This window comes from Neofelis nebulosa, chromosome 6 (genome assembly GCF_028018385.1).
Source record: "Neofelis nebulosa isolate mNeoNeb1 chromosome 6, mNeoNeb1.pri, whole genome shotgun sequence".
Taxonomy (NCBI): Eukaryota; Metazoa; Chordata; class Mammalia; order Carnivora; family Felidae; genus Neofelis; species Neofelis nebulosa.
In genome coordinates this window covers 145563477-145588507 of record NC_080787.1, presented here as the reverse complement: position 1 = coordinate 145588507, position 25031 = coordinate 145563477, and the positions used below count along the sequence as shown (strand labels likewise).

At 43.3% G+C, this 25031-nt stretch overlaps 1 protein-coding gene and 2 long non-coding RNA genes across 4 annotated transcripts in view; 2 read left to right on the top strand and 1 right to left on the bottom strand.

The window, feature by feature from the left end:
- The window catches only part of ZDHHC14 (zinc finger DHHC-type palmitoyltransferase 14), a 289733-nt gene that overhangs the window by 107596 nt on the left and 157106 nt on the right, over window positions 1-25031 (bottom strand). For both annotated transcript variants that reach the window (XM_058735764.1, XM_058735763.1), the window contains exon 2: window positions 11489-11649. In XM_058735764.1, the coding sequence (XP_058591747.1) occupies window positions 11489-11649 (161 nt within the window). The remainder of the gene's footprint in view (window positions 1-11488; window positions 11650-25031) is intronic.
- On the top strand, window positions 3273-4840 carry LOC131515100 (uncharacterized). The gene is made up of 3 exons (XR_009263437.1): window positions 3273-3488; window positions 4402-4554; window positions 4716-4840. It is a non-coding gene; the product is annotated as an uncharacterized LOC131515100 (long non-coding RNA).
- LOC131515099 (uncharacterized) lies at window positions 6529-16904 on the top strand. Its single transcript, XR_009263436.1, has 3 exons — window positions 6529-8624; window positions 11149-12159; window positions 15419-16904. It is a non-coding gene; the product is annotated as an uncharacterized LOC131515099 (long non-coding RNA).

The window sequence follows — 25031 nt, the reverse complement described above, 5'->3', positions numbered from 1 at the left end:
CTTTTTGTTGATTTAACAGACTCTAAAGAATGTAACATTGGTGCCGTGAGAGAGAGCCATCTGAAATGAAGTGGTCCCTTTGTTTTCAGGGTGGGTTCGTTAATTCTCCAGAAGAGATTCCAAATGTGTACATGGGTACACTTCTGTAAGTCCAACCTTCAACTTAGTAAGACTTATTGTGTCAAAAGAGACACCCAGCGGATTCAGGATGGGGAGTACAGAGGTCACCAAAATACCGCTGTGGATTTAGGAATTCAGATTCAGAGGCTCAGCGCAGCGGGGACAAGAAAGCGTGATCTCAGCAAGTGCCCTCGTCTCAGTTTCTCTTCCTGTAAAAAGGAGGCAAATCCCACTCGCCACCCACAAGGCTCTCTGGAGGACTGCTCTGCAAAGGGCATCCACCAGGGGTGGGAGCTGCAGAGTACTCTTCTCCATCCTTACAATTCTCCACCCCAACCATCACAGTAAAATGTCCTAACCTCGCAAACCCGTGAATACGTTTACATCAGAAACTGGCCTCGGTTCCATCACATGGTGCATTCCCGCAAATTTGGATTTCTACGGGAAGAAGACATAATATAGACTTTAATGAACATCCTGGATGAAAAACACCCCTCTTCCTAAATCCTCTGGAAAAACAAAATCTCTGGCTCCTTCCTTCCCTCAGAACTAGAGTTTTCAAAATCTTGTGGTATTTCCCCAAATACCACAATTACGAATTGTGACATCTGGTTCCCAGCTCTCCCAGGCTGGATTATTTTTTAAAGAGACAATGAGGAATTCTGACATTCTGAGTTGCCACCCTGTGTCGGTATGGGAGAATCACTGCCTATCCTTCCTTGGCATTAGTACGCACTAGATGTTTCTAGCATTTTCCCTTAAACAAGGAATCTTCTTCCTCTTCTTTTTTTTTTTTTTTTATTATTCCTGGGATGCCATTTTCTTCAAAGGCCTTGTCCCTTCCAGAAGGTATTTTAGACATGGCGGGACACCCTGCTCTCCTCTTCCCTTAACTCCTTCACGAGTATCACAGGGCATGTGGGCATCAGTGAGAGTCCCAAAGGACAAAAGTCCCAAAGGACAAAAGGCAGTCAGTTTCAAGAGGGGCGTTGGATTGCCTGGACTTTCCTGGCAGTTCCACTCTCTCCACACAATTGGGCCCGGGATTTGAGAACCAGGCCCTGTAGCCACAATGTGCTGGGCATGGCTCTCTATTTCTGAGTCATGGAGATGATGGGGGAGTCAGCCAACAGGATGGGAGAGTTGGATGATGCCCACAGCCCGGGGGGGAGAAAGCAACTTAGGGAAAATAGGAAGGGCTACTTGCTCCACTAAGACCAGAAACTCTCACTCAGAGCCTGGCTCCCCAGAGCAGCCAGACCACGGGCAGTGGTCTGGAGCACAGGGGGTGATGGCAGACGGGCCTATGTTCCCAGCTCTGGCCAACTGACCTTTGACCAATCACTGTCCTTTCTGAGCACTGGCTTTCTTGTGACTAAAATAGGGACAATAGTGTCTAAACACCATGGAGTGGATGTTGTGAGTATAAAGGAAGTCCTACATAGACAGGGCTGAGTATGATACCCGGCACGAGAGAGGCACTCAGTGAAAAATAGCTATTACCATCATTCTATCTTTCAGCATGGACCGACCAACCAATGGCTTTACAGGAAAAGCACGCAGAATATTTTACTTCGACGGACACAGGTAACTGCTGAATGGTGCATGGAAGAGAAAGTGCCAAAGCTAATGGAGTGGCATCATGGTTACTCTGTTAAAGAAGGGGGCAGGAAGCAAGAAGCAGGGCAGAGACGATGGCAAAGGCGGGAGGAGTCCCACACAGGCAGGTGTAATTCAAGTCCGAGCAGAGTTTCCGGGTCTGGCCAGCTGTTCATGAAAGGTCAAAATGTCCACTGCAAATAACAATTACACAACGGATAAACTGGGATCATTTTGGAGGTGAGCGGGGAAATGCAAACAAAAATTGGGGGGCAGGGTGAGAAAATATCACCTTCTGAAAAGAAAATTGGCGAAAGCCAATCAAATTAACCACCAATGACCCTGCCCTTTCTCTTTTTGTATGTTCTACGCTGTGGCATCCAGCATATAGCACACAGAGTGACTCAAAGTCTAAGGAAGGTTTAATCACAGATCGATCACAGACAACAGACTAATCGTGAGGCCAAAAATAAATGAAACAATCACATTTTAAAGCAATTTTGTGGTGAATGTCATCAGTAAAAATAACCAACACAAAAAGAAGCCAGTATTGACTTAAAAAATTAAATCGCCAGGAAAAATCTGTCTTACTAGAAATAACAGTTCCGTAAGAAAATTCATAATGACAACTTTCATGACAAAAAGCCTGATTAATGGAAACATTCTTAGTTTTAAATTTTATGCAGAAATGACTCTAATCATAATAATTTTAGTAAAATAAAAACAGCAATGGGAAAAATTGGAAATGGTGTAGCTTTACAACAGATAAAATTGATTAAGGTCTTAAAATGGCTTAGAGTATTCTCAGTCTTTTCTTCAACAAGAATCCATCAGTGTTGTTAAAATGCCAATTAAAATGTTTCCACTCTTAAACACAGAATTAAGATGTCTCTAGGGAAAAAAACTCTAGCAAGTCAAATTGGCGGATGAAAACATCCTGTTCCCATGGAACTCTTCCCAGGAATTGCGCTATGTAGGACGGGGCGGAACCGCGGCTGGTTGGCCAGTGTTTCCTCGGGATCAGAAACAGCCGTGCTTCCTAAACATCTCTTCTAGAGGATGTCCAGTCCAATTTAGGAAATAAGGAAAGATGAAACTTTTGTCTTAGAAATGGTGATTGGTTCTGTGTACTTCAAGAAAAGAGGTCGATGAGAATCTGACCAAAAGAGTAGAGGGTAGAGGACGAAAGAGAAGAAGGGGAGGAAGGGGAGGGGAAGTAGGGGGAGGAGAAGGGGGAGAAAGAGAAATAGGGGAAGAAGGAGGGAGAGGAGGAGGGGGAGGAAGTTGAGGGGGAGGAGGAGGAAGAGGGGAGGAGGAGGGAGAAGGAGAGAAGATGGGGGAGGAAAAGGAGAGGGAGAAGTGGAAGAAGAGGAGGGAGAGAAGGAGGGGGAGGAAGAGGAGAGGGAGGAGGGGGGAGAAAGAAGTAGATGAGGCAGAGGAGGAAGGAGTGGAGGAGGGGGAGGAGAAGAGGGAGAAAGAAGCTAAGGAAGGGAGAGGAAAGGGGGAGGAGGGGATGAGGAGAGGGAAGAGGGGGAGGAGAAGGGGGAGGGGGAGAAGAGGAGGAAGCAGGGGGAGGGAGAGGAGGAGAGGGCCAGGGAGGAGGGGAGGGAGGAGGGAGAGAGAGAGGAAAGGAGAGAGGGAGGGAAAGAGACAGAAGGAGACCGAGAAGGGAGACGCACTGTGACTAGCAGAGTGGTGTTCTAGCTGTCCAGTGAAAGTTGCACAGTGGAGGTAATAATTCTTCAGATTCTGCCGTTGCCACAACATGGGTGAGTTTTTTAAAGACAACCCTACTTCCTTTGATAGAATTCCGCCCTCACCAAGCAACTATTTGATCTGCGATCAATTTATCATCTTTTTCTTTTACGGATCCTGCTGGAACTCTGTAGTGTCAGGGTTACCGTGACACGGGGAGAGAGTTTCCTAAATAACTAGGCTTGCTTTTGGGAGTCCAGCAAGCTGAGTTCACATTTCAACTCGTCCTGGACTCCCTCTCTTGGCATCCTCGGGACCAGTGGGGCTGGGAAGTGACCACACGCATAATGAAAAGTAGAGAGGCAGACCCACCACTTTCCCCCATTTTGATCCCTGTAAAGGTCTATCCCTACTTGAAATGAAATGCTTTGATCCTGTGATTTATAATGCAGTATCTCATAATTTTTTTTTCCTTTTTAAAGATTTTCTTATCTTATTTTTTTATTTAAGAGAGAGAGACAGAGAGAGAATGAGTGGGAGAGAGGAGTAGAAGGAAAGTGAGAGAGAATCCCAAGTAGGTCCCACACTTAGTGTGGAACCTGATGCAGGGCTTGATCCCACAGCCCTGGGATCATGACCTGAGCTGAAATCAAGAGTCAGATACTCAACTGACAGAGCCACCCAGGTGCCCCTCTCATCATTTTTTTTCCTAACTCCAAATCAGTTGCTTAGTATCTTATCATCCCCAAGTGAACCGAAAAAGCTGAGTCTCCAAAGGGTCACATTTCCAAGCAGGACTCCAGGGACTTTAGGGACCCCAGTGAGACCTCCCTGCACCCCTGCTGCCATTCTTGGGTGTATTTTTAGCTGCAGTGTAACTCATCAGGAAAGGTGTTCCAGAAAAAAGAAGTGTAAGGCATTTCAGGAGACTTGTAACAGACTCTGAGACACTGAGTCTCCTCCTCCTCACCACCTACTCCCCGGCAGAAATCTGAAGGCAGGGAGCTGTGCCCGCCCTCCACCCACAGCTTCCAGCAATTACTCAGATGGCTGGTTTCCAGCGGCGATCCTGGGCTTCTGTAAGGAGACATCTACTACAGATAATTAGGATTCATAACTAATAATAAGAAGTTTCCAAATGTAATTTTCATTTTTCCTTCTTTCGTTAGATGGCACAAAATAAATGTGCTAAGATTTCATTGAAACAGAATCTTATTCTCCACAGCCAAGTAATATAGGGGAGGGAGGACTCCTTATAAAGAATTAGACCAGCTGTGCAATTTATTCCTACCACATTTCAGGTCGAGAATTCTTTTATAAGAATCTATGTATGTGGAAGGTGAGGAGAGAACTAGGTGGGAAAAGAGAAGAATTTTTCTACTTTTCTTAAAAGACAGACAGAAAGAAAGAAAGAAAAAGAAAAAGAACCCAACCAAAAAACCCCAACCATTTACTAAGCTGATCCTGAAAAGAACCTTATAGGATACGCATCATTATTGCCATTTGACAACTAGCCTAACGTCACACAACTAGAGGTGAGTGGGCCCTTCTTCCTCTTCTGTTCCCATTGTCCTCCTCTCCCCTTCCTCTCTTCCTCTTTTTCCCTGACAGCTTTATTGTGCTATAAACTTACAAACCTAACAGCTAGCCTTTGGAAATATACAATGTCATGACCTTAAATAAATGTGCTGGGTTGTGCAACCAGCACCACAGCCCAAGTTGAGGCCATTTCCAGCAAGTTTTCTGAAGTCCAAGTGTGGTGACCATCACTCCTGCCCCCACCCCAGGCAATCACTCATCTACTTTCTATCTCTAAAGATTTGCCCTTTCCAGAGATTTCATACACATAGAACTACACAATATGTAGCCTTCTGATCGGACTTCTTCCGCTTAGAGCGTTTTTGTTATGTTTATTTATTTTGAGAAAGAGAGTGTGTGAGCAGGGGAGGGACAGAGACAGAGGCAGAGAGAGAATCCCAAGCACGCTCCTCACTGTCAGTGCAGAGCCTGATGTGGAGCTTGATCCCATGAACCATGAGATAATGACCTGAGCCATTATCAAGAGCCAGATGCTCTGGGAATGCAAGCTGGTGTAGCCACTCTGGGAAACAGTATAGAGGTTCCTCAAAAAATTAAAAATAGAACTATCCTATGACCCAGCAATTGCACTACTAGGCATTTATCCAAGGGATACAGGTGTGCTGTTTCGAAGGGATACATGCACCCCCACGTTTATAGCAGCACTATCAACAATAGCTAAAGTACGGAAAGAGCCCAAATGTCCATCGATGGATGAATGGATAAAGAAGATGTGGTGTGTATATATATATATATATATATATATATATATATATATATATATATATATATAATGGAGTATCACAATAAAAAAGAATGGAATCTTGCCATTTGCAACTATGTGGATGGCACTGGAAGGTATTATGCTAAGCGAAATTAGAGAAAGACAAATATATGACTTCACTCAAATGAGGGCTTTAAGAGACAAAACAGATGAACAAGAGGAAAAGGAAACAAAAATAATATAAAAACAGGGAGGGCAACAAAACATAAGAGACTCATAAATATGGAGAACAAACAGAGGGTTACGGGAGGGGTTGTGGGAGGGGGGATGGGCTAAATGGGTAAGGGGCACTAAGGAATCTACTCCTGAAATCATTGTTGCACTATATGCTAACTAATTTGGATGTAAATTAAAATAATAATAATAATAAAATTAAATTAAAAAAAGAAGACATGGTGTATATATACACAATGGAATATCACTCAGCCATCAAAAAGAATAATATCTTGCCATTTGCAATGATGTGGATGGAGCTAGAATGCATTACATTGAGTGAAATAAATCAGAAAAAGAGAAGTACCATAAGATTTCACTCATAAGTAGAATTTAAGAAACAAAACAGATAACATATCGGAAGGGGTGGGGGAAGAGAATAAAGGGAGACAAACCACAAGAGACTCTTAACCATAGAGAACAAACTGAGCATTGATGGAGGGACGGTGGGTGGGGATGGGCTAGATAGATGATGGGTATCAGGAGAGCACTTGTGATGAGCACTGAGTGTTCTATGTAAATGATGAATCACTGAATTCTACTCCTGAAACTAATATTGCACTGTATGTTAACTAATTAAAATTTAAATTTTAGAAAAAGATGTGGTATGTATATACAATGGAATTTTATTTAGCCATAAAAAAGGAAAGCTTGCCATCTGCTACAACATCGATGAAACTTGAATGTATTATACTCAGTGAAATAAAGAGAGAAAGAGAGACAAATACTGTATAATATCACTTATATAAAGAACTTAAAAAAAAACAGAGCTCATAGATACTGAGAACAGATTTAACGGATTGGTCATTGCCAGGTAAGGAGGGTGGGGGTGAGCATAATGGGTAAAAGGGGTCAAAATCTACAAACTTCCAGTTACAAAATAAATGTCATAAGGGTATAATGTGCATCATGGTGACAATAGTTACTAATATTATATTGCATATTTGAAAGTTGCTAAGAGAGTAAATGTTAAAATTTCTCATTACAAAAATAATTTATTAGCTATTTATGGTTATGGATGTAAATCATATTTATTGTGGTGATCATTTTGCAATCTACACAATTATCGAATCATGTTGTACACCTGAAACTAATATAATGTTATGCTAATTGTATCTCAATTAAAAAGCAAGAGAATTATTTTTTAAAAAAAGATACTCTTTCCTGTAATGAGATTGTGGGTGATGGTTATTGTCCATACTGTAAATTTTGGAGTTCTGTTTTTTTGGGTGTCTGAGCCTCTTTAAAAATTATTATTGGGGCACCTGGGGGGCTCAGTCGGTTAAGATTCCAACTCAGTTTTGGCTCCGGTCATGATCTCACGGTGCGTGGGTCTGAGCCCCACATTGGGCTCTGCACTGATGGTGCAAAGCCTGCTTGGGATTCTCTCTCTTTGTTTTCTCCCCTCAGTCTCTTTCTCTCAAAAATAAATAAACAGTTTTAAAAGTTAAAAATAAGTCAGATGCTCAATTGATTGAGCTACCCAGGCATCCCTTGCTGAGTGTGTTTTTAAGGTTTATCTGTGTTGTAACATGTGTCAACACTGGACTCCTTTTTATAGCTTAATAGTATTCCACTATGTGGATATACCACATGTTGTTCATCAGTTTGCTCACTGATGGACAATTTGTGTTGTTTCCAGTTTTGGGGTTTTAGGTACAAGGCACACCAGAGACATATGTTGTCACTCATCTTGGATAAATACCTAGAAATAGAGTTGCCGGGTTGTAGGATAATCTATGCTTAACTTCTTGAAGAATTTTAAGGAAATGTTTTCCAAAGTGGCTGCACCATTTTACATCCCCACCAGCAATACGTGATGGTTCCAATTTCTCCATACCTTCACCATCATTTGTCACCCTCAAGTCTTTTGGATTAGAGCCATTCTAGTGGGTGTGAAGTGGTACCTCATTGGGGTTTTGATTTGCATTTCCCTTTTAACTAATGATATTGATCCTGTTTTCATGTGTTCTTTGGCCATTCATATATCTTCTTTGGAAAAAATGTTCAAATCCTTTACTCATTTTTAATTGGGTTATCTTATTATTGAGTTGCAAGAGATCTTTATATTCTGGATATAAGTACAAGATATTTTTATCAGATATATGATTTGCAAGTATTTTCTCCCAGTCTTTGGCTTGTTTTTCTGTTTTCTTAATAGTGTCTTTTAAAAATTATTTATTTATTTATTTATTTATTTATTTATTTATTTATTTATTTATGAGAGAGAGAGAGAAACAGAGCATGAGCAAGGGAGGGGCAGAGAGAGAGGGAGACACAGAATCTGAAGCAGGCTCTGGGCTCTGAGCTGTCAGCATAGAGCGTAAGGCGGGGTTCAAACTTGTGAACCAGGAGATCATGACCTGAGCAGAAGTCGGACACTTAACCAACTGAGCCACCCAGGCTCTCCTAATGGTATCTTTTTAAAATGTGTATTTATTTATTTTGAGAGAAAGAGAGAGCTCAAGCAGCGGAGGGGCAGAGAGAGAGGAAGAGAGAATCCCAAGCAGGCTCCTCACTGTCAGCACAGAGCCCAACCATGGGGCTGGATCCCATAAACCATGAGATAATGACCTGAGCCAACATCAAGAGCCCGGACACCCAACCAACTGAGCCACCCAGGTGCCCCTTAAAGGTGTCTTTGAAGCACAAAAATTTTTAATTTGATGAAATCCAATTTATTATATTTTACTTTCATTATAGATCATGCTTTTGGTGTCTATATAAGAAGTCTTCGCCTATCCTAAGGTCATGGAAATTTTCTCTATGTTTCTTTCAGAAGTTTTAGAATTTTAGCTCTTAAATTTAGGTCTATGATCCATTTTGAATTAAACTGTGTGTAAGGTATGAGGTAAGGATTACTTGTTATAGGTTTCTTGAGCTTTTCTATTTCTTTTTGAGTCATTCTTTTGGTAACTGTGGCTTTCTAAGAATTTGTCTATTCATCTAAGTTGTCTAATTTGTGGCACAAAATAAAAATCCTTTTACTATCTGTAGGGTCAATGGTGAGGCCTCTGCTTTCATTCCTGATTTTGGTAATCTGTATCTTCTCTGTCTCTCTCTCTCTTTTTTTTTTTTTTTTTTTTTTTTTTTTTTTTTTTTTGGAAGGGGTGGGGGATAGTATAGTTAAAGGTTTGCCAATTTTGTTAGTCTTCTCAAGGAACTAACTTTTGGTCTCATTGATTTATGATTTACCCTGTTGTTTTTCTGTATTCTATTTCTTTTATTTCCAATGTCATTTTTAATACTGCCTTATTATAGCTTGTTTTGAGTTTAGTTTGTCCTTTTTCTAGTTTCTTAAGGTGAAAGTTTCAGTTACTGATTTTTTCCATACTTCACTCTAAAGCAAATTGGCCCCTCAGGGAAGCTGCTGGTTTTCAGAGCTTGCCCTGTCCAGGTCGAACTTTATCACCTTTGGAATTTGGTGGGGATTGAAGCAGCTCCAGGTGAGAATGTCATAGACACCCACTCTACTTAACCAAAGTCCAAGAGTTTTTCATGAGTAACTGCTCCTCAATACAGCTGAATTCTAGAGCCATGAAATGTTTGTGACTATTTTTTCCAATTTTTTTGTTGCTTCTTGGGGAAGGGATGTGCAGAGCAACTCATGTCCGCCATGCTCGCCTGTCTCTAAAGTCCCTCTGCTCTTCCTCACAGGAAACAAGATTCGGTTTCATCCTTTACCCCGTCTAGTTCTCTCACAGATTCTGTGTCTCTGAGAGCATGAGGCAGAGCTGGTTTTAAGAATGTTCATGTTGAAAAATACTGCTCTTAGGATATATACGGCACTTCAGTGAATCACTCAACCTCTTCGATATTAACAAGGAAGAACGGAAACTCTCTTAGGGAATTCCGGTGGCACTCTTTATCATCCCCAGTTCCTAATCTTGTTGATTTTGCAGATGTTCCTTTCACTAACCAAGAGGTAGGATAGCAAACAGGATCACAGCAGGAAAATGCTTCAAGGCCAGTGTGAAGAGCTGGGCTCTTTGCACACTGCTTGAGTTGAGGATTTTCTAGCTGCATGCTAATGTGATGTAGGTACAGACCGTGCAGTTTCCATAGGCCCAGTTCTGTTTCAAAGGAAACTGGGCCTGTCTCTCCCCTGGGACATGATGCCCTGGAAAGAATAAGGGCTGAGACCCAGGAGACCTGGGTTCAAGGCTCTGGCTCTGCCACTTTCTCCCATTTAGCCTCTTTGAGGCTCTGTTTCCTTATTGGTAAGATGGATGCAATAACCCAATACTTGCTTGGATATGATCAAATTCAGCAATAGCCATGGGTAGCCTTTGCAAATGATTCACATGCTATAAATGTAAGGCTTTAAATTACAAATTAATTCATAACTAATGTCTTGAAATCCCAAGATGCGGTGACTAAGAGATGGTCTGTCTCTCCACTGCTGATTCTTCCTTCTGCTTCCCTGCCTCAGGACACAAGAAGGCTGTGGCCCAGCAGACCCCCACCAAACACTCCCACCATTAAGTCATTCACTGCCCCCCTCCTGGACAACAGGGATGTAGGCAGATACTCAGAGGACACAGTCATGCTTTGGTACTTGGGGATGGCAGACCACAGCAGGTGCTGTCTCTCAAGACCCACGCTTGTATTTCTTTACACTGCAAAGCAGGGGGGTCTTTTGGCTGAGTAAGCCTGGGAAGGGAAGCCCACGGCGTAGGAGGAACAGCGGGAGGGAACTGTCAGGTGGGTTTTCATGCTAAGCTTTATGTTCACACGGAGTGATCACAGCCCCTCTGCCACTCTTGTCAGATTATCACTGCACCACTGCCAAGCCACATGGTCACAAATGCAAACTTTTAAGAGCGAGAAGCATCTCTCTTTTCTTAACCAAAAATACAACTTTAAAAGTTTGCCCTGTGAGGGATTAGGATTTGTTTTACTATGTTTTAAAATGCGTTGCTGTAAACTTTTAATCCTAGGATACATATCTAAGAAAAACCAAAGCTATTCAGCTCAATAATATATCACAAATATGTATCTTGGCCATGCCTTAATAAAGGAAGTTCTGGGTCCTAGGCTGGATAACCCAGACAGCGGCGTAAGATGTAACCTCTCCAGGTTTCTGTTACAGAAACTAGCATGAAGTGCATAAAGGGAGCAGAGGGCAGCCACCTAAAACTATGGGTCTTTCATAACAGAGGCTCCTTCTCAGAGGAGCCTGGGTTTCCAAGAAGCATCGGGAAACAGAACTTGGTGGCGACCCTCACTTGATGGCATCGCCAGCCCGCCTCCAGTGCGCCAGCCCCTGGGCCTTACCTCCAGACACTTTACACCCCACCTCTACTCAGGTCATCCTGCTGCAGCGGGAACGAAGACTTCCGGGACTCCTCCCCGGCTAGGCGTCACCGTCCAGTGCCCCGCCTGCCCCTCCTGCACGGGCACCTGGGCCTGTCCTCCCACACTGTGGCCGAGCCAAGGTGGGAAGGGACCCGAGGCTAAGGGCAGACCTTCGTCTGCTTTTTTGCCTTTCCAGGTTACCTATTTGCCTTTCCAGGTCGGCGGCTTCATCCGGCGTGGCTCGCGGAAGGACTCCCGGGTCACTGAAGCTGGTGCGAAGCAGGGTCCCCATCACAAAGAAGAACAGAATGCCACCAACCACGGGGATGGCGGGGGTGATTTTCACTGCTAGATATGGGCAGCTGCCAACAGGTTGGGAAGGCAGGAGGAGAGGGGAAAGAGAAAGGAAATATAATGTCAGTAATCAACAGCGAGCAGTCTATATTTTCCAAGAAGCCGAAAGCTTCTTTGGAGGAGCAAAATTGATTTCCATTAAAAATTCATCTATGTTAAGCATTTACATTTGGGGAGGTCTGCAATTCTCTCTTGTGGACAGCTTCACCCTCCCTGTCAAGCCACAAAACCCCAGGCCCTCTGCTCCCACAGTGCTACTCGGGAAAGACACTGGCAGAGGAGAGAAAATCATCCCACTTGCACGATCAATGCAGGATGAACAAGAGCTTGTAGCCCGCGCGTTATCAATACAGCTAGTGAATCTGTGCCGTCTTCCCCGCCTTCCCTGAAACTGCACAAGACAAGAAGACGCCGGCTTAGAACCATCTTCCCCAGACCCAGGCTTTCCTTCCTGAGTTGAACACCTTCCTGGTCCAAAAGCTGAGAAGCGCAAATGCACCCTTTAAAGGCAAGAAACCGTTTTTCAATATTTTGGAGCTAATCTGTCCAAAAGAGGTTAATGAGCTATGGAAATGAACTTGCAAGCCGGTTTCTGAAGAAGACTAAAGGCATTTAGGCAGGTGGAATATAATAAACTTCTGCTTTCCAGAAGGCATTTTTTTTAAAATATGAAATTTATTGTCAAATTGGTTTCCATACAACAACCAGCGCTCATCCCAACAGGTGCCCTCCTCAATGCCCATCAGCCACTTTCCCCTCCCTTCCACCCATCAACCCTCAGTTTATTCTCAGTTTTTAAGAGTCTCCTATGGTTTGCCTCCCTCCCTCTCTAACTTTTTCCCCCTTCCCCTCCCCCATGGTCTTCTGTTAAGTTTCTCAGGATCCACATAAGAGTGAAAACATATGGTATCTGTCTTTCTCTGTATGGTTTATTTCACTTAGCATCACACTCTCCAGTTCCATCCACGTTCATACAAAGGGCCACATTTCATTCTTTCTCATTGCCACGTAGTATTCCATTGTGTTATATAAACCACAATTTCTTTATCCATTCATCAGTTGATGGACATTCAGGCTCTTTCCATAATTTGGCTATTGTTGAAAGTGCTGCTATAAACATTGGGGTACAAATGCCCCTATGTACGAGCACGCCTGTATCCCTTGGGTAAATTCTTAGCAGTGCTATTGCTGGGTCATAGGGTAGATCTATTTTTAATTTTTTGAGGAACCTCCACACTGTTTTCCAGAGCGGCTGCACCAGTTTGCATTCCCACCAACAGTGCAGGAGGGCTCCCGTTTCTCTACATCCTCTCCGGCAGCTATACTCTCCTGATTTGTTCATTTTAGCCACTCTGTCTGGCGTGAGGTGGCATCTCAGTGTGGTTTTGATGTGTCTTTCCCTGATGAGGAGTGACATTGAGCATCTTTTCCTGTGCTTATTGGCCATCTGGATGTCTTCTTTAGAAAAGTGTCTATTCAGGTTTTCTGCCCATTTTTCACTGGATTATTTGTTTTTTGGGTGTGGAGTTTGGTGAGCTCTTTAAAGATTTTGGGTACTAGCCCTTTGTCCGATATGTCATTTGCAAATATCTTTTCCCATTCTGTTGGTTGCCTTTTAGTTTTGTTGATTGTTTCCTTTTCAGTGCAGAAGGTTTTTTTTTATCTTCATGAGATCCCAATAGTTCATTTTTGCTTTTAATTCCCTTGCCTTTGGGGATGTGTCAAGTAAGAAATTGCTGTGGCTGAGGTCAGAGGGGTCTTTTGCTGCTTTCTCCTCTAGGGTTTTGATGGTTTCCTGTCTCACATTCAGGTTCTTTATCCATTTTGAGTTTATTTTTGTGAATGGTGTAAGAAAGTGGTCTAGTTTCATCCTTCTGCATGTTGCTTTCCAGTTCTCCCAGCACCATTTGTTAAAGAGACTTTTTTCCACTGGATAGTCTTTCCTGCTTTGTCAAAGATTAGTTGGCCGTACTTTTGTGGGTCTAATTCTGGGGTTTCTATTCTATTCCATTGGTCTATGTGTCTGTTTTTGTGCCAATACCATGCTGTCTTGATGATTACAGCTTTGTAGTAGAGGCTAAAGTCTGGGATTGTGATGCCTCCCGCTTTGGTCTTCTTCTTCAAAATTACTTTGGCTATTCGGGGTCTTTTGTGGTTCCATACAAATTTTAGGATTGCTTGTTCTAGCTTCCAGAAGCATGCTGGTGCAATTTTGATTGGGATTGCATTGAATGTGTAGATTGCTTTGGGTAGTATTGACATTTTAACAATATTTATTCTTCCAATCTATGAGCATGGGATGTTTTTCCATTTCTTTGTATCTTCTTCAATTTCCTTCATAAGCTTTCTATAGTTTTCAGCATACAGATCTTTTACATCTTTGGTTAGGTTTATTCCTAGGTATTTTATGTTTCTTGGTGCAATTGTGAATGGGATCAGTTTCTTTATTTGTCTTTCTGTTGCTTCATTATTAGTGTATAAGAATGCAACTGATCTCTGTACACTGATTTTGTATCCGGCAACTTTGCTGAATTCATGTATCAGTTCTAGCAGACTTTTGGTGGAGTCTATGGGGTTTTCCATGTATAATATCATGTCATCTGCAAAAAGTGAAAGCTTGACTTTATCTTTGCCAATTTGGATGCTTTTGATTTCCTTTTGTTGTCTGATTCTGATGCTAGAACTTCCAACACTATGTTAAACAACAGTGGTGAGAGTGGACATCCCTGTCGTGTTCCTGATCTCAGGGAGAAAGCTCTCAGTTTTTCCCCATTGAGGATGATATTAGCTGTGGGCTTTTCATAAGTGGCTTCTATGATGTTTAAGTATGTTCCTTCTATCCCGACTTTCTTGAGGGTTTTTATTAAGAAAGGATGCTGAATTTTGTCAAATGCTTTTTCTGCATCAATTGACAGGATCATATGGTTCTTATCTTTTCTTTTATTAATGTGATGTATCACATTGATTGATTTGTGAATGTTGAACCAGCCCTGCAGCCCAGGAATGAATCCCACTTGATCATGGTGAATAATTCTTTTTATATGCTGTTGAATTCGATGTGTTAGTACCTTATTGAGAATTTTTGCATCCATATTCATCAGGGATATTGGCCTGTAGTTCTCTTTTTTTGCTGGGTCTCTGTCTGGTTTAGGAATCAAAGTAATGATGGATTCATAGAATGAGTCTGGAAGTTTTCCTTCCCTTTCTATTTTTTGGAACAGCTTGAGAAGGATAGGTACTATCTCTACTTTAAATGTCTGGTAGAATTCCCCTGGGAAGCCATCTGGTCCTGGACTCTTATTGTTGGGAGATTTTTGATAACTGATTCAATTTCTTCATTGGTTATGGGTCTGTTCAAGTTTTCTATTTCTTCCTGAAAATGGAATTATTACAACCAATCCCTCAGAAATACAAGCAATTATCAGGGAATACTATGAAAAAATTATATGCCAACAAACTGGACAACCTGGAAGAAATGGACAAATTCCTAAGCACCCACACACTTCCAAAACTCAAACAGGAAGAAATAGAAAACTTGAACAGACCCATATCCAGAAGGCATTTAAGCTACCAATTGAAGAGCATGGCCCAACTCAATTCTACGAAACCCCTTCGCTGTCTTTCAGTCCTAGGAGCAGACATTCAGCAAGGACTGTGAGGAGTCAGGGAGACTCTAGTCTACACCAGCTGAGCTCTGGGGATCCAGGCACAAGAACAGCTTTAAGCACTGCACCCTGGCCCATTATCACTGTCCCTTGACTCCACGGAGGTGGCGAGTGGCAGAGTGGGAACCAATGCCATGCCTGGAGCTGAGTGAGGATCGGATCTGCAATGACCATGGTCAGTCTGTTGTCACCACGTTCAGTAACCTCATGGGCATCATCAAGGAACACAACAGGGAATCACAAGATTGTAGGATCTGGAATGGAAATCACCTTCTGGATGGACCACCCACCAGGGGATACGCTTGCAGATATTCAAGCCGAAACAAACAGAGAGAGTAGAGACGAAAGCTTTGTTCCAGACAAGGAGGTGGACAGGGGGCTCAGTCCTGGGAATGTTAGGGACCAGCACCCCATTCCTGTGCTGTGCTTGCAGAGGAGGTAGTGAGATCTCTGATGGGATGGCAAGGGGATCCCAGCAAGAGTCCAGGCCTCAAGGACCACGGGCCATGATCCCCTTTGCCAAGGCCAGCATCAGGCATGTTAGAACATTTGGTCTTGAAGAGGCATGGTGAATGAGACAGAGACCTGAAGACTAGGTCACGGTAAAGATGACTTTCCAACAACTCTAAGAAGGTGGATGAGTGACCCCCAAAACGACTGGGAGGCATGGCCTGCAGGCAGGCAGACTGGGGTCTCCAAGAGAAACACCTGATTTAGAGACACAACAATTTATGACATTTCTAACATCTCGTTCATCTTTCCCATACCAACTGCCCTGCCCAACTACCAAACAACCATCACCGGTCTCTCGTGTCACATTTCACTCGCTGGATTGTCAGTTGTGACTTCTTTTCATGGGACTCACAGGAAACCATAAAAAATTGTTCACTGTCATTCCTGCATCAGTGTGACCCTGCCCAAACTTCCAGACACTTATAACCTTTTTGAACATCCTCAGAGATTCTTGTAGAACAGTATATTTGGCAAAGAGAGCCAGAAGATACAAAGAATGTGGATAAAAGGAACACAAGACTCTCTAACCTAAAGATAAGCACTTTGTGAAAGCACTCAGTTCAATTATGGAAAGGACTTTCTAAATTCAACTGATTTTGCTCTACATTAAAAAAAATCATTGTTTTCCTCGAGTGTTTTCTGGCAAATACTAACATAATTAATACCCTTTAATGGGCTTCCGATTTTTCTTAAAAAATGTGAAAAGCTTCAAGTTAAATAACCAAACATTTAAGAGACTGAGGACACCATAATCTGGTAAATAGCCCTTAGTATATACTCCTGGCTTCGTAAAGGGAACGTTTTCTTGCAATAGGAATTAGACAATTAGAAGATTTTAAAAGATGGCCCCACTAAGATTCAGCATAAAGTGACAATCAAAAGCACATTTACTACTGAATCAAACTTGGAATCCAAATGTTCATATGGGGCTGAATCCCGGCTCTATGACGCGGTGTGGTGCGGTGGGCTTCGGGGATAGGTGCTCCTCAGGGCGTGTCTATTACGTTATTTAGACTGTAAGTCCATGTTTGGACAGTGACATGGAACTTTTATGAAGAGCTGGTAATAAAAATCGATTGCTGCAAGTCTATTGATTAAATCTCTGACTGTGATATCATCCTGGAGTTAAGAGCAAGGAACTCAAGCTCTAGAGGGTCATTAAAAGGTATTTGTGGCATAAAGTATGACATTACCTTGGTTATACTTATTGTCATATAAAAAAACAACCTTACCACTGTATGAAGCCTTGGAAATGTGCTGGTGTACCACAATCAGAAATAAACACAGTCCATATCAAAGGCATAAAACTGACCCTGGTATTAATGGATTTCCATTTATTTATATTAGCCCTAAAATATTTTTTTTCCTTTCAAGTTTTTATTTAAATTCTAGTTAGTTAACATATATGATCATATTGGTTTCAGGAGTAGAATTTAGTGATTCATCACTTACATATGACACCCAGTGCTCATTATAACAAGTGCCCTCCGTAATGCCCATCACCCATCTAGCTGATCTCCCCTCCCAGCTCACCTCCAGCAACCCTCAGTTTATTCTCTATAGTTAAGAGTCTCTTATGGTTTGCTTCCCTCTCTCTTTTTTCCCCTCCTCCCCCTATATTCATCTGTTTTGTTTCTTAAATTCCACATATGAGTGAAATCATATGATATTTGTCTTTCTCTGATTGACTTATTTCACTTAGCATAATACAGTCTAGCTCCATCCACATCATTGCAAATGGCAAGATTTCATTCTTTTTTTTTTAATTTTTTTTAACATTTATTTATTTTTGAGACAGAGAGAGACAGAGCATGAATGGGGGAGGGTCAGAGAGAGAGGGAGACACAGAATCCGAAGCAGGCTCCAGGCTCTGAGCTGTCAGCACAGAGCCTGACGTGGGGCTCGAACTCACAGACCGCGAGATCGTGACCTGAGCCGAAGTCGGACACCCAACCAACTGAGCCACCTAGGTGCCCCAAGATTTCATTCTTTTTAATGGCTGAGTAATAGTCCATACGTACATACCACTTCTTCTTTGTCCATTCATCCCAACACTTGGGCTCTTTCTACAATTTGGCTATTGTTGATGATGCTGCTGTAAACATTGGGGTGCATGTGCCCTTCTGAATCTGTAGCCCTAAAGTATTTTTTAGTATAAAAGAATCTACTCTAGGTGGACTGTGTGTGTGTGTGTGTGTATATGTGTGTGTGTGCACGCATGCGTATTAATTTTTTTAATGTTTATTTATTTATTTTTGTGAGACAGAAAGAGAGAGCGAGCCAGGAAGGGGCAGAGTGAGAGGGAGAGAAAATCCCAAGCAGGCTTCAACAGTGCAGAGCCTGATGTGGGGCTCAAATCTACAAACTCTGAGATCATGACCTGAGCCGAAATCAAGAGTCAGATGCTTAACCAACTGAGCCACCCAGGCACCCTGTATATATTCTTTTTACAAAACGGTTAGGAAAATGACTAATTGTGTAGAATATGATTTTCCATAATTTAAATTCCAAATTCAACAGGAGGATGCCTATTTGAATAATGGCAGAGAATAAAACAGGTCAACATTCCTCTCTTCTTGTTACTAATGAGTTTGAATAAGAAACAGTTGGAAGAGTTGTTATGCAGCAGCACCCAGGGCACAGCAGGACAATATGATGGGGCCACTGGTCAGTAGGATGTGATCCATGATGAGTATTGCAGGCTGTGATTTATTTAGTTCCATTTGGCTTCTCCAAGGATGCAGGATACTTCAGTGCTGTCAGAAACCCCCTGTGGAGGTGGTGTAGCAGATCTTGGGTTACAGCATATCTGTCTTTCCCTTTTACGTCTGAAATGTTACTTGGTTGACCTCAAAGGATGCCTGCTCAAAGTCCCAGAGGTTGCCTCCATAGAGCAAGATGTAGTTAATGAGTAAGCCACGTCCTATATGGCTTCTTGTTGTCCCAAGTCCACTGCATGTGGGGCTGTTATCTTTAAGGGCCACCCACTTCTCCAGGATGACAGCTCCGGAGTCTCCCATGGCCTCTACCTGCATTCCCCCATCTCCCACCAAGGATGTCCACCGCCCTAGGTTGCTAATATGTGACATTCAAAATGAGAGATCATTGTCTTTAACTTGAGTATTCTGTCCCCTGGCACATTCTCTTCCCAGAGATAGTACATTGTGGTTTGAGTTATTTGTACTTGGGGTGCAGATTAATTATGACCTACCCAGGAAAGGAGGAACGGGGAGAGTCTAGTTGACAAGTGAATGGCTACCACCCACCAGGGCTTCTGACTGTGAGGGATCACATGTGAATCTGAAATGCAACTTTTTTGGTCTTCCTTTGAAACCTGCTCCTGCCCCTGGGTAAAAACTCAGGCTGGTCCCCTGACTTTTCTGGTCATGAGATGAAGGTGACAAGAAGTCCTTTGGTCACTGTAAGTGGCAAGCGGTCTCATTTAAGTAATTAAAAATGTGGCAATCCCAGTTCATGGTGGAGACCTCTAACTTGGCCAAGTGCCCTTTGTAGACACTGGTAGCTGGAGAAGAAAGGACAAGGAGCAGGAAGGGAGATTGGCAAGTGCTGGTTTGAAAAGCAAGCCCTGTTGCAAGGTGGCTTTGCATTTGTGGGCCCCTCAGATGTTTAACCCAGCTCTCTCTTGAGTCTGTGAGTTTCTCAGAAGCCCCCGCAGGAACCTCAGGGCACTGCCCCATGGGCACCGCATCATCCCTCCCTCTTATTAATTAGAGAGAAGGCAGCCTTCGTCCTGCCCGAAGCACACCCTACAGCCTCACTTCGCCCCTCTCCATCCTCGCAGGCACCTCAAGGAGTAAGTCCCACGCACTGTCTTCCTCGGGTTCTCCAGCCTGGGGGACAGCTGGCACACCGTCTCAGCCCTCTGCCTGTCAGGCCCCCACTTCAACCTGCCCTAACCACCTGTCAGCTCTAGACCATGCATCTCTGCCCCAAAGCCTGCAGTGACTCCCCTTTTCCCGCTAAGTTAAGTTCATGTTCTTTCTCAGGCGTCCATGACCCCTCGGCCTTCCCACACAGGCATCTGCTCACCCAGCCCTTGTGGCTGGAATGCCCCGACACCCAATGTTCAAGTTCCTATAAAGACTTTGTGAAAATTTTTTCTTGGCTCAACGCCAAGCAGAAGTGATGGCTTCTTTCTCTGCGCCTCTGTAATATTTTGTTTGCTCCTCTCTGTGGTACTTGGGGTGTTGGTGGACATGCCCCATGCACCTGATTGGACTGGAGGTCCTGGAGGGCAAGACTTGGCCCTGCTCACGGCTGTGTCCTTCACAACCCCCAGCACAATGCTTCACATAGGGCAGGTGCCCGGAAAATACTTGCTAAGTGACTGAATGAATGATCCCCATTCAACCGAATTTTATAGTAACAGGGAAAAGAGGAAGAAAGTCAAATCAGGCACACTCTCAACATCAACAATGCATTTTGTGCTTAGAACTCATTTTTCTATCTTCTAAGCCTGCTGGGCACAAGATTAAGGGAGTTGCAGGAAACTTCCTTCAAACGGGCGCTAAGGATATGTCCTGTCCAGGAGGCTTCTCTGGCCAAGAGAAGGAGTAGATTCTCTCTAGTTCACTGAATTGAGTGTGCAATACGTACGCATCCTGTGAACTAGAGCCCCTAACCCCTCCATGCCCTGAAGTCCTAGCAGAGAAAGCGCCTTATGTTGGTACGACTTTGTACAATACTGGGTGCTTGTGACCGTCCCCATTCCAACCAGCCTCTGTGTGACAAAGAACAATGTCTAGTTGGTCTTTGAAATCTTGGACAACGCTCTTTCCACAAAGCAGCAGAATTCACGGCCCTAAGCAAATGATGAGATCAGCGCTACCCAGGCACCTTCAAACCGCTGCTCAGAGAAAGCAGAAAACACCTGTTTGCCGGTAAAGATCCTGCCCAGGGCAGTGATCGCTAGACCTCTGGAAGGAGGCAAGACTAATGGGAAACCCCATTAGTTGCTTGCTTCCCAAGCAAGACTTGCTGGGAAACCCCAGCCACATCCCAGCAAGAAGAAGATTCTTAGCCCGAGCTCAGACAACTTGAAAATGGCTCCTTCACATTTCTGAGCAGCTGTGGCTGGGATCTCCAATTCTGAGCACCATCTGTGGGGAGGAAGACTCCTTCCCCCGAGGGCCTGGATTTGATACAATATGATGATGCAGCTGTCAAAGATATAAACACCAAATGGAGTCCTCGTTCCATCTGAAGACTTGTGACCTACATACTACCCAGGGCCTGTGGAAAACAGGCTATGAGCATCTTACTCTTCATAAAGCTCAATGGGAAAGTGGCAGGAGAGAAAAAGAAATAATCTGAAAGCATGCATTTCCATAACAGGAAAGAAATGAGCTAATCTAGCACCAGACAAAGGAAATGCTAACATGATAAAAAGCCATTACGGTGCCCCCCTCCCCACCGTGCAAGTCAGTGGGGGCTGTTAGGCTCTGGGTGTGATGACTGAATACCCAGCAGGGACTGTCGCCGCCTTCCGGGTAAAAATTAGAAAATGCAGCATTGCCAAAAAGACGAGGAGGAATATTTTCACTTCTACTAGCCATCTTCCCAAATCTTTGTGAAAATAACTGATTCTGTTTTGATGTTTATTCGCGAAGGGTGGGACTGCTGCCTGGATGCTGGGTTATCCGAGACTACGTACGTAATCCGTGTGTTTTGTCATTAATTATGATTTTTTTTTAACCATTAAACAGATACTGACATCCCAGAATCAACACTGTCATTAATTGAGCATTCATATTTAGAGACTGGTTCATAGGTTAGAATTTGACATAAAACTGATTCCTTGGACGAGACTCCTTGGTCTAAATTAATTTCTGAAACATTTCAGATAGGAAATCTGGATTTCATTATTGGGTAGCCAGGTCTCTCTGTTTTTCCACAAGACATTCTTTGAGGGAAGATTAGCTTTACTTAAAATGAAAAACAAAACAAAACAAAACATTAACAAGATGTAGCAGAGACATTAAAACCAAGTGGCCTTTGGAACAAAAAGTAGAGAATCTTTTCCCATCTCAAAACAATTTGTGTCATCTTTTAATTTTTTTGCCTGCAAATGGATACACATACAGAAAAAAGTCCTGTTAATTGCAGCTCATGACCCCTGACCACATGGCCTACATCTGATATTCGTGTTCTGTCCAGTACACATGTAAGTATAAACACCAGATTCACTATTCTTTACACACAGAAACCAGGCATGCACTTGAAGTTTACACAGGAGGGGGAGGCGGCTTCACTTCCGTGATGCTGTACTCTAACAAAAGACGTTTCTGTTTCAGAAATCACAAAGTTAACCCATTATTTTAAATTCCAGAATCTTGGTTGCAATGCCTTTCGGTTATAGATAGGGCAAATAATCATAAAATGAAATAATCTAAGCCAATGACTCACATGTCTGAAATAATAACAGAGTAGCCTTGTGAGGAGTAGAGGTTATAAGGGTTATAATAGAAATGATCTTTCTCCTTTTCATATGAGTCATTATAAAATAAATGTATTTTTCATTTATAGGGAGGGACATAAACACCATTAATTGTATATTTGTCCCTTAATCACACACTTAGAAATAAATGTACCACTATAGGCCAAAGATAAGCACATCACCTAGAGACAAGTAGAGAAAAAGTGGATTCAGAAATAATGTCCACTCACAGCTCCAGAATGGGGAAAAACACTGATGATTTCATAAAGCTCCTAAGAGTACCATTTCCCTGTAAGACACCTCCAGTGTCTGAAAAGCCCCCTTCTCACTAATTGTTCTTAATGATGAATCTACAAATATGATCCAGAAGAAAGGAATTTTTTTAACTTGTAGTTTATTTATTTATCTTGAAAGAGAGAGTGAGAGGGAGAGCAAGCATGAGCAGGGGAGGGGCAGAGAGAGAGAGAGAGAGAGAGAGAGAGAGAGAGAGAATCCCAAGCAGGCTCTGCACTGTCAGCACAAAGCCCAGCGCGGAGCCTGAACTCACAAATCTCAAGATCATAACCTGAGCTGAGATCAAGAGTAGGCTGCTTAACCGACTGAGCCACCCAGGCAACCCTGGAAGGAAGGAACTTAAATAAATGAATCCAGGGAAAGAGGGGGAAATATATCAAAAGAAAACTAGGAGGAAAAGCTCAAACCCAGAGAGGAAGGCTGGGTGAGGGCAGAACTCCACAGAGACATTTGTAAACTGTTCAGAAGGCAGGCAAAGCTCACGGACTCAGGAGGGGACAGTTGCTCAGGAATCTGGTTTCTCCCCGCAGGCCTCCCAGCTGCATGTGGTCACTGCAGGCTCGCCCCCAAACAGCACGATCTTGCCTGAAGCCTGTGCAGCTGCTATGTAACAAAAATCAGTATCATTATCCTAAACCCGGGGCCTCCCAGACCACCCAGATAGGTCCAATGATACCACAGAACCTGGGACTCTGGAGTTGAGAATACAGGTTTCAATTCACAGCGTGTAAACAGTCCAACATACCCATCCATTGTTGAGAAAGTGCGAGAGCTGGTTAGGGGGATCCTGGCATTTCAGGGATTTTGCCAAGTGATTTTTGAGTTTGATTTAAGATTCCAGGAAGCCAAAGGCTTCAGGCTAGTGTGTGAATCTCAGGGAGGAAAGCCAGTATTTCTCTGCCTCAAGACTGGCTCTTTAATGACCTAATGTGATTACTTAGGCATGGTGACCATACATCCCAGATTTTCCCTTAGAGTCCTAACTCTGATGATTGTGTCATTTCAGATGGAGTATGGCTGTTGAGCTATTTGGTCATGGTAGGCCTATCACATTGCTTTCAGTGCATCCTGGACCCATAAGAAATGGCAGGACCAGAGACATCCCTGTAGGAAGCCCCGCACCCTGGGACTTGCTGAGATTGGGGTTGGTTGCAACAGAGTGGCGGGAGGAGAGACCGAATTTGCCCCAGTCCTAAACAGAATGCTAAGTGTGCTCTCCTGCAGAGTGTGCTCCCCGCCCCAACCCATCACACTGGGCAACGTCCTTCCCTTTCAGTGTCCAGAAGCTAGTGCTATGCAAAAGTGGTCTTGGGTGTCATGAAGAAGAGTACCTCAGAAACGTTTGGCCTTTGTGTGAGTTTTGGAAAGTTTTACAGATGCAGAGCAGGTACCGTGGATACTGTGGATTTCTGATGTCACCGATCATCATTCCTTCCTTCATCCAATTGCTCTCACACTTTTATTGAGCACGTACTACATACCAACACACCAGGGCCAATGCCAGGGATACAAGAAGATCAAGACAAGATCCTTGTTCTCAAGGGGCTCACATTTTGTTGTTGTTGTTGTTGTTTATTCCTTTTTTTGAGAGAGAGAGAGAGAGAGAGACACAGAGCATGAGTGGGGGAGGGGCAGAGAGAGAGGGAGACACACAATCTGAAGCAGGCTCCAGGCTCTGAACTGTCAGCACAGAGCCCAATGAGGTGCTCGAACTCACAAACCACGAGATCATGACCTGAGCTGAAGCCGGACGCCTAACCGACTGAGCCACCCAGGTGCCCCTCAAGGGGCTCACATTCTAATAGGAGAGACAGACCACAAAGCAGTTAACTACAAACACAACTGTGTCACACATGAAGGGATGTCTGCTCCAACTATTCTGGCAACTCCGTACAGAAGTCTCAGCAGGACTAAAGCTCTATTCATAATTCTGTATTTTATCAAACCTAAGGTGCCAACATTTTAACATGACTCATTGAGGGAAAAATGTGCCAAATAAGACAGCACTCTCTAATCACTTGGAGCCTGTATTGTACATGATATATTGTATATGGCTATTTTAGACTTATTTAGATAGCAGGGCTTTCTAATGTTTACTTATTTTTGAGAGACAGAAACAGACAGAGTGCAAGCAGGGGAGGGGCAGAGAGAGAAGACAATAGGCTCCAGGCTCTGAGCTGTCAGCACAGAGCCCGATGTGGGGCTCAAACCCACGAACCGAAAGATCATGACCTGAGCCGAAGTCGGACACTTTACTGACTGAGCCACCCAGGCTCCCCTGGACAGCAGTTTTAAAATCATGTATCACTATTGTGATATTGTGATAATATTTTTTTTAATGTGAATGAAATGAACTGGTGAAGGAATCCTAGCACGTCTTCACACTTTTCTGAATTCCTTTTTTACTCAGAGGGGTCTGAAGTTTGTGGCTCAGTCTCGTCCCTGACGCCCTCCCACCAAA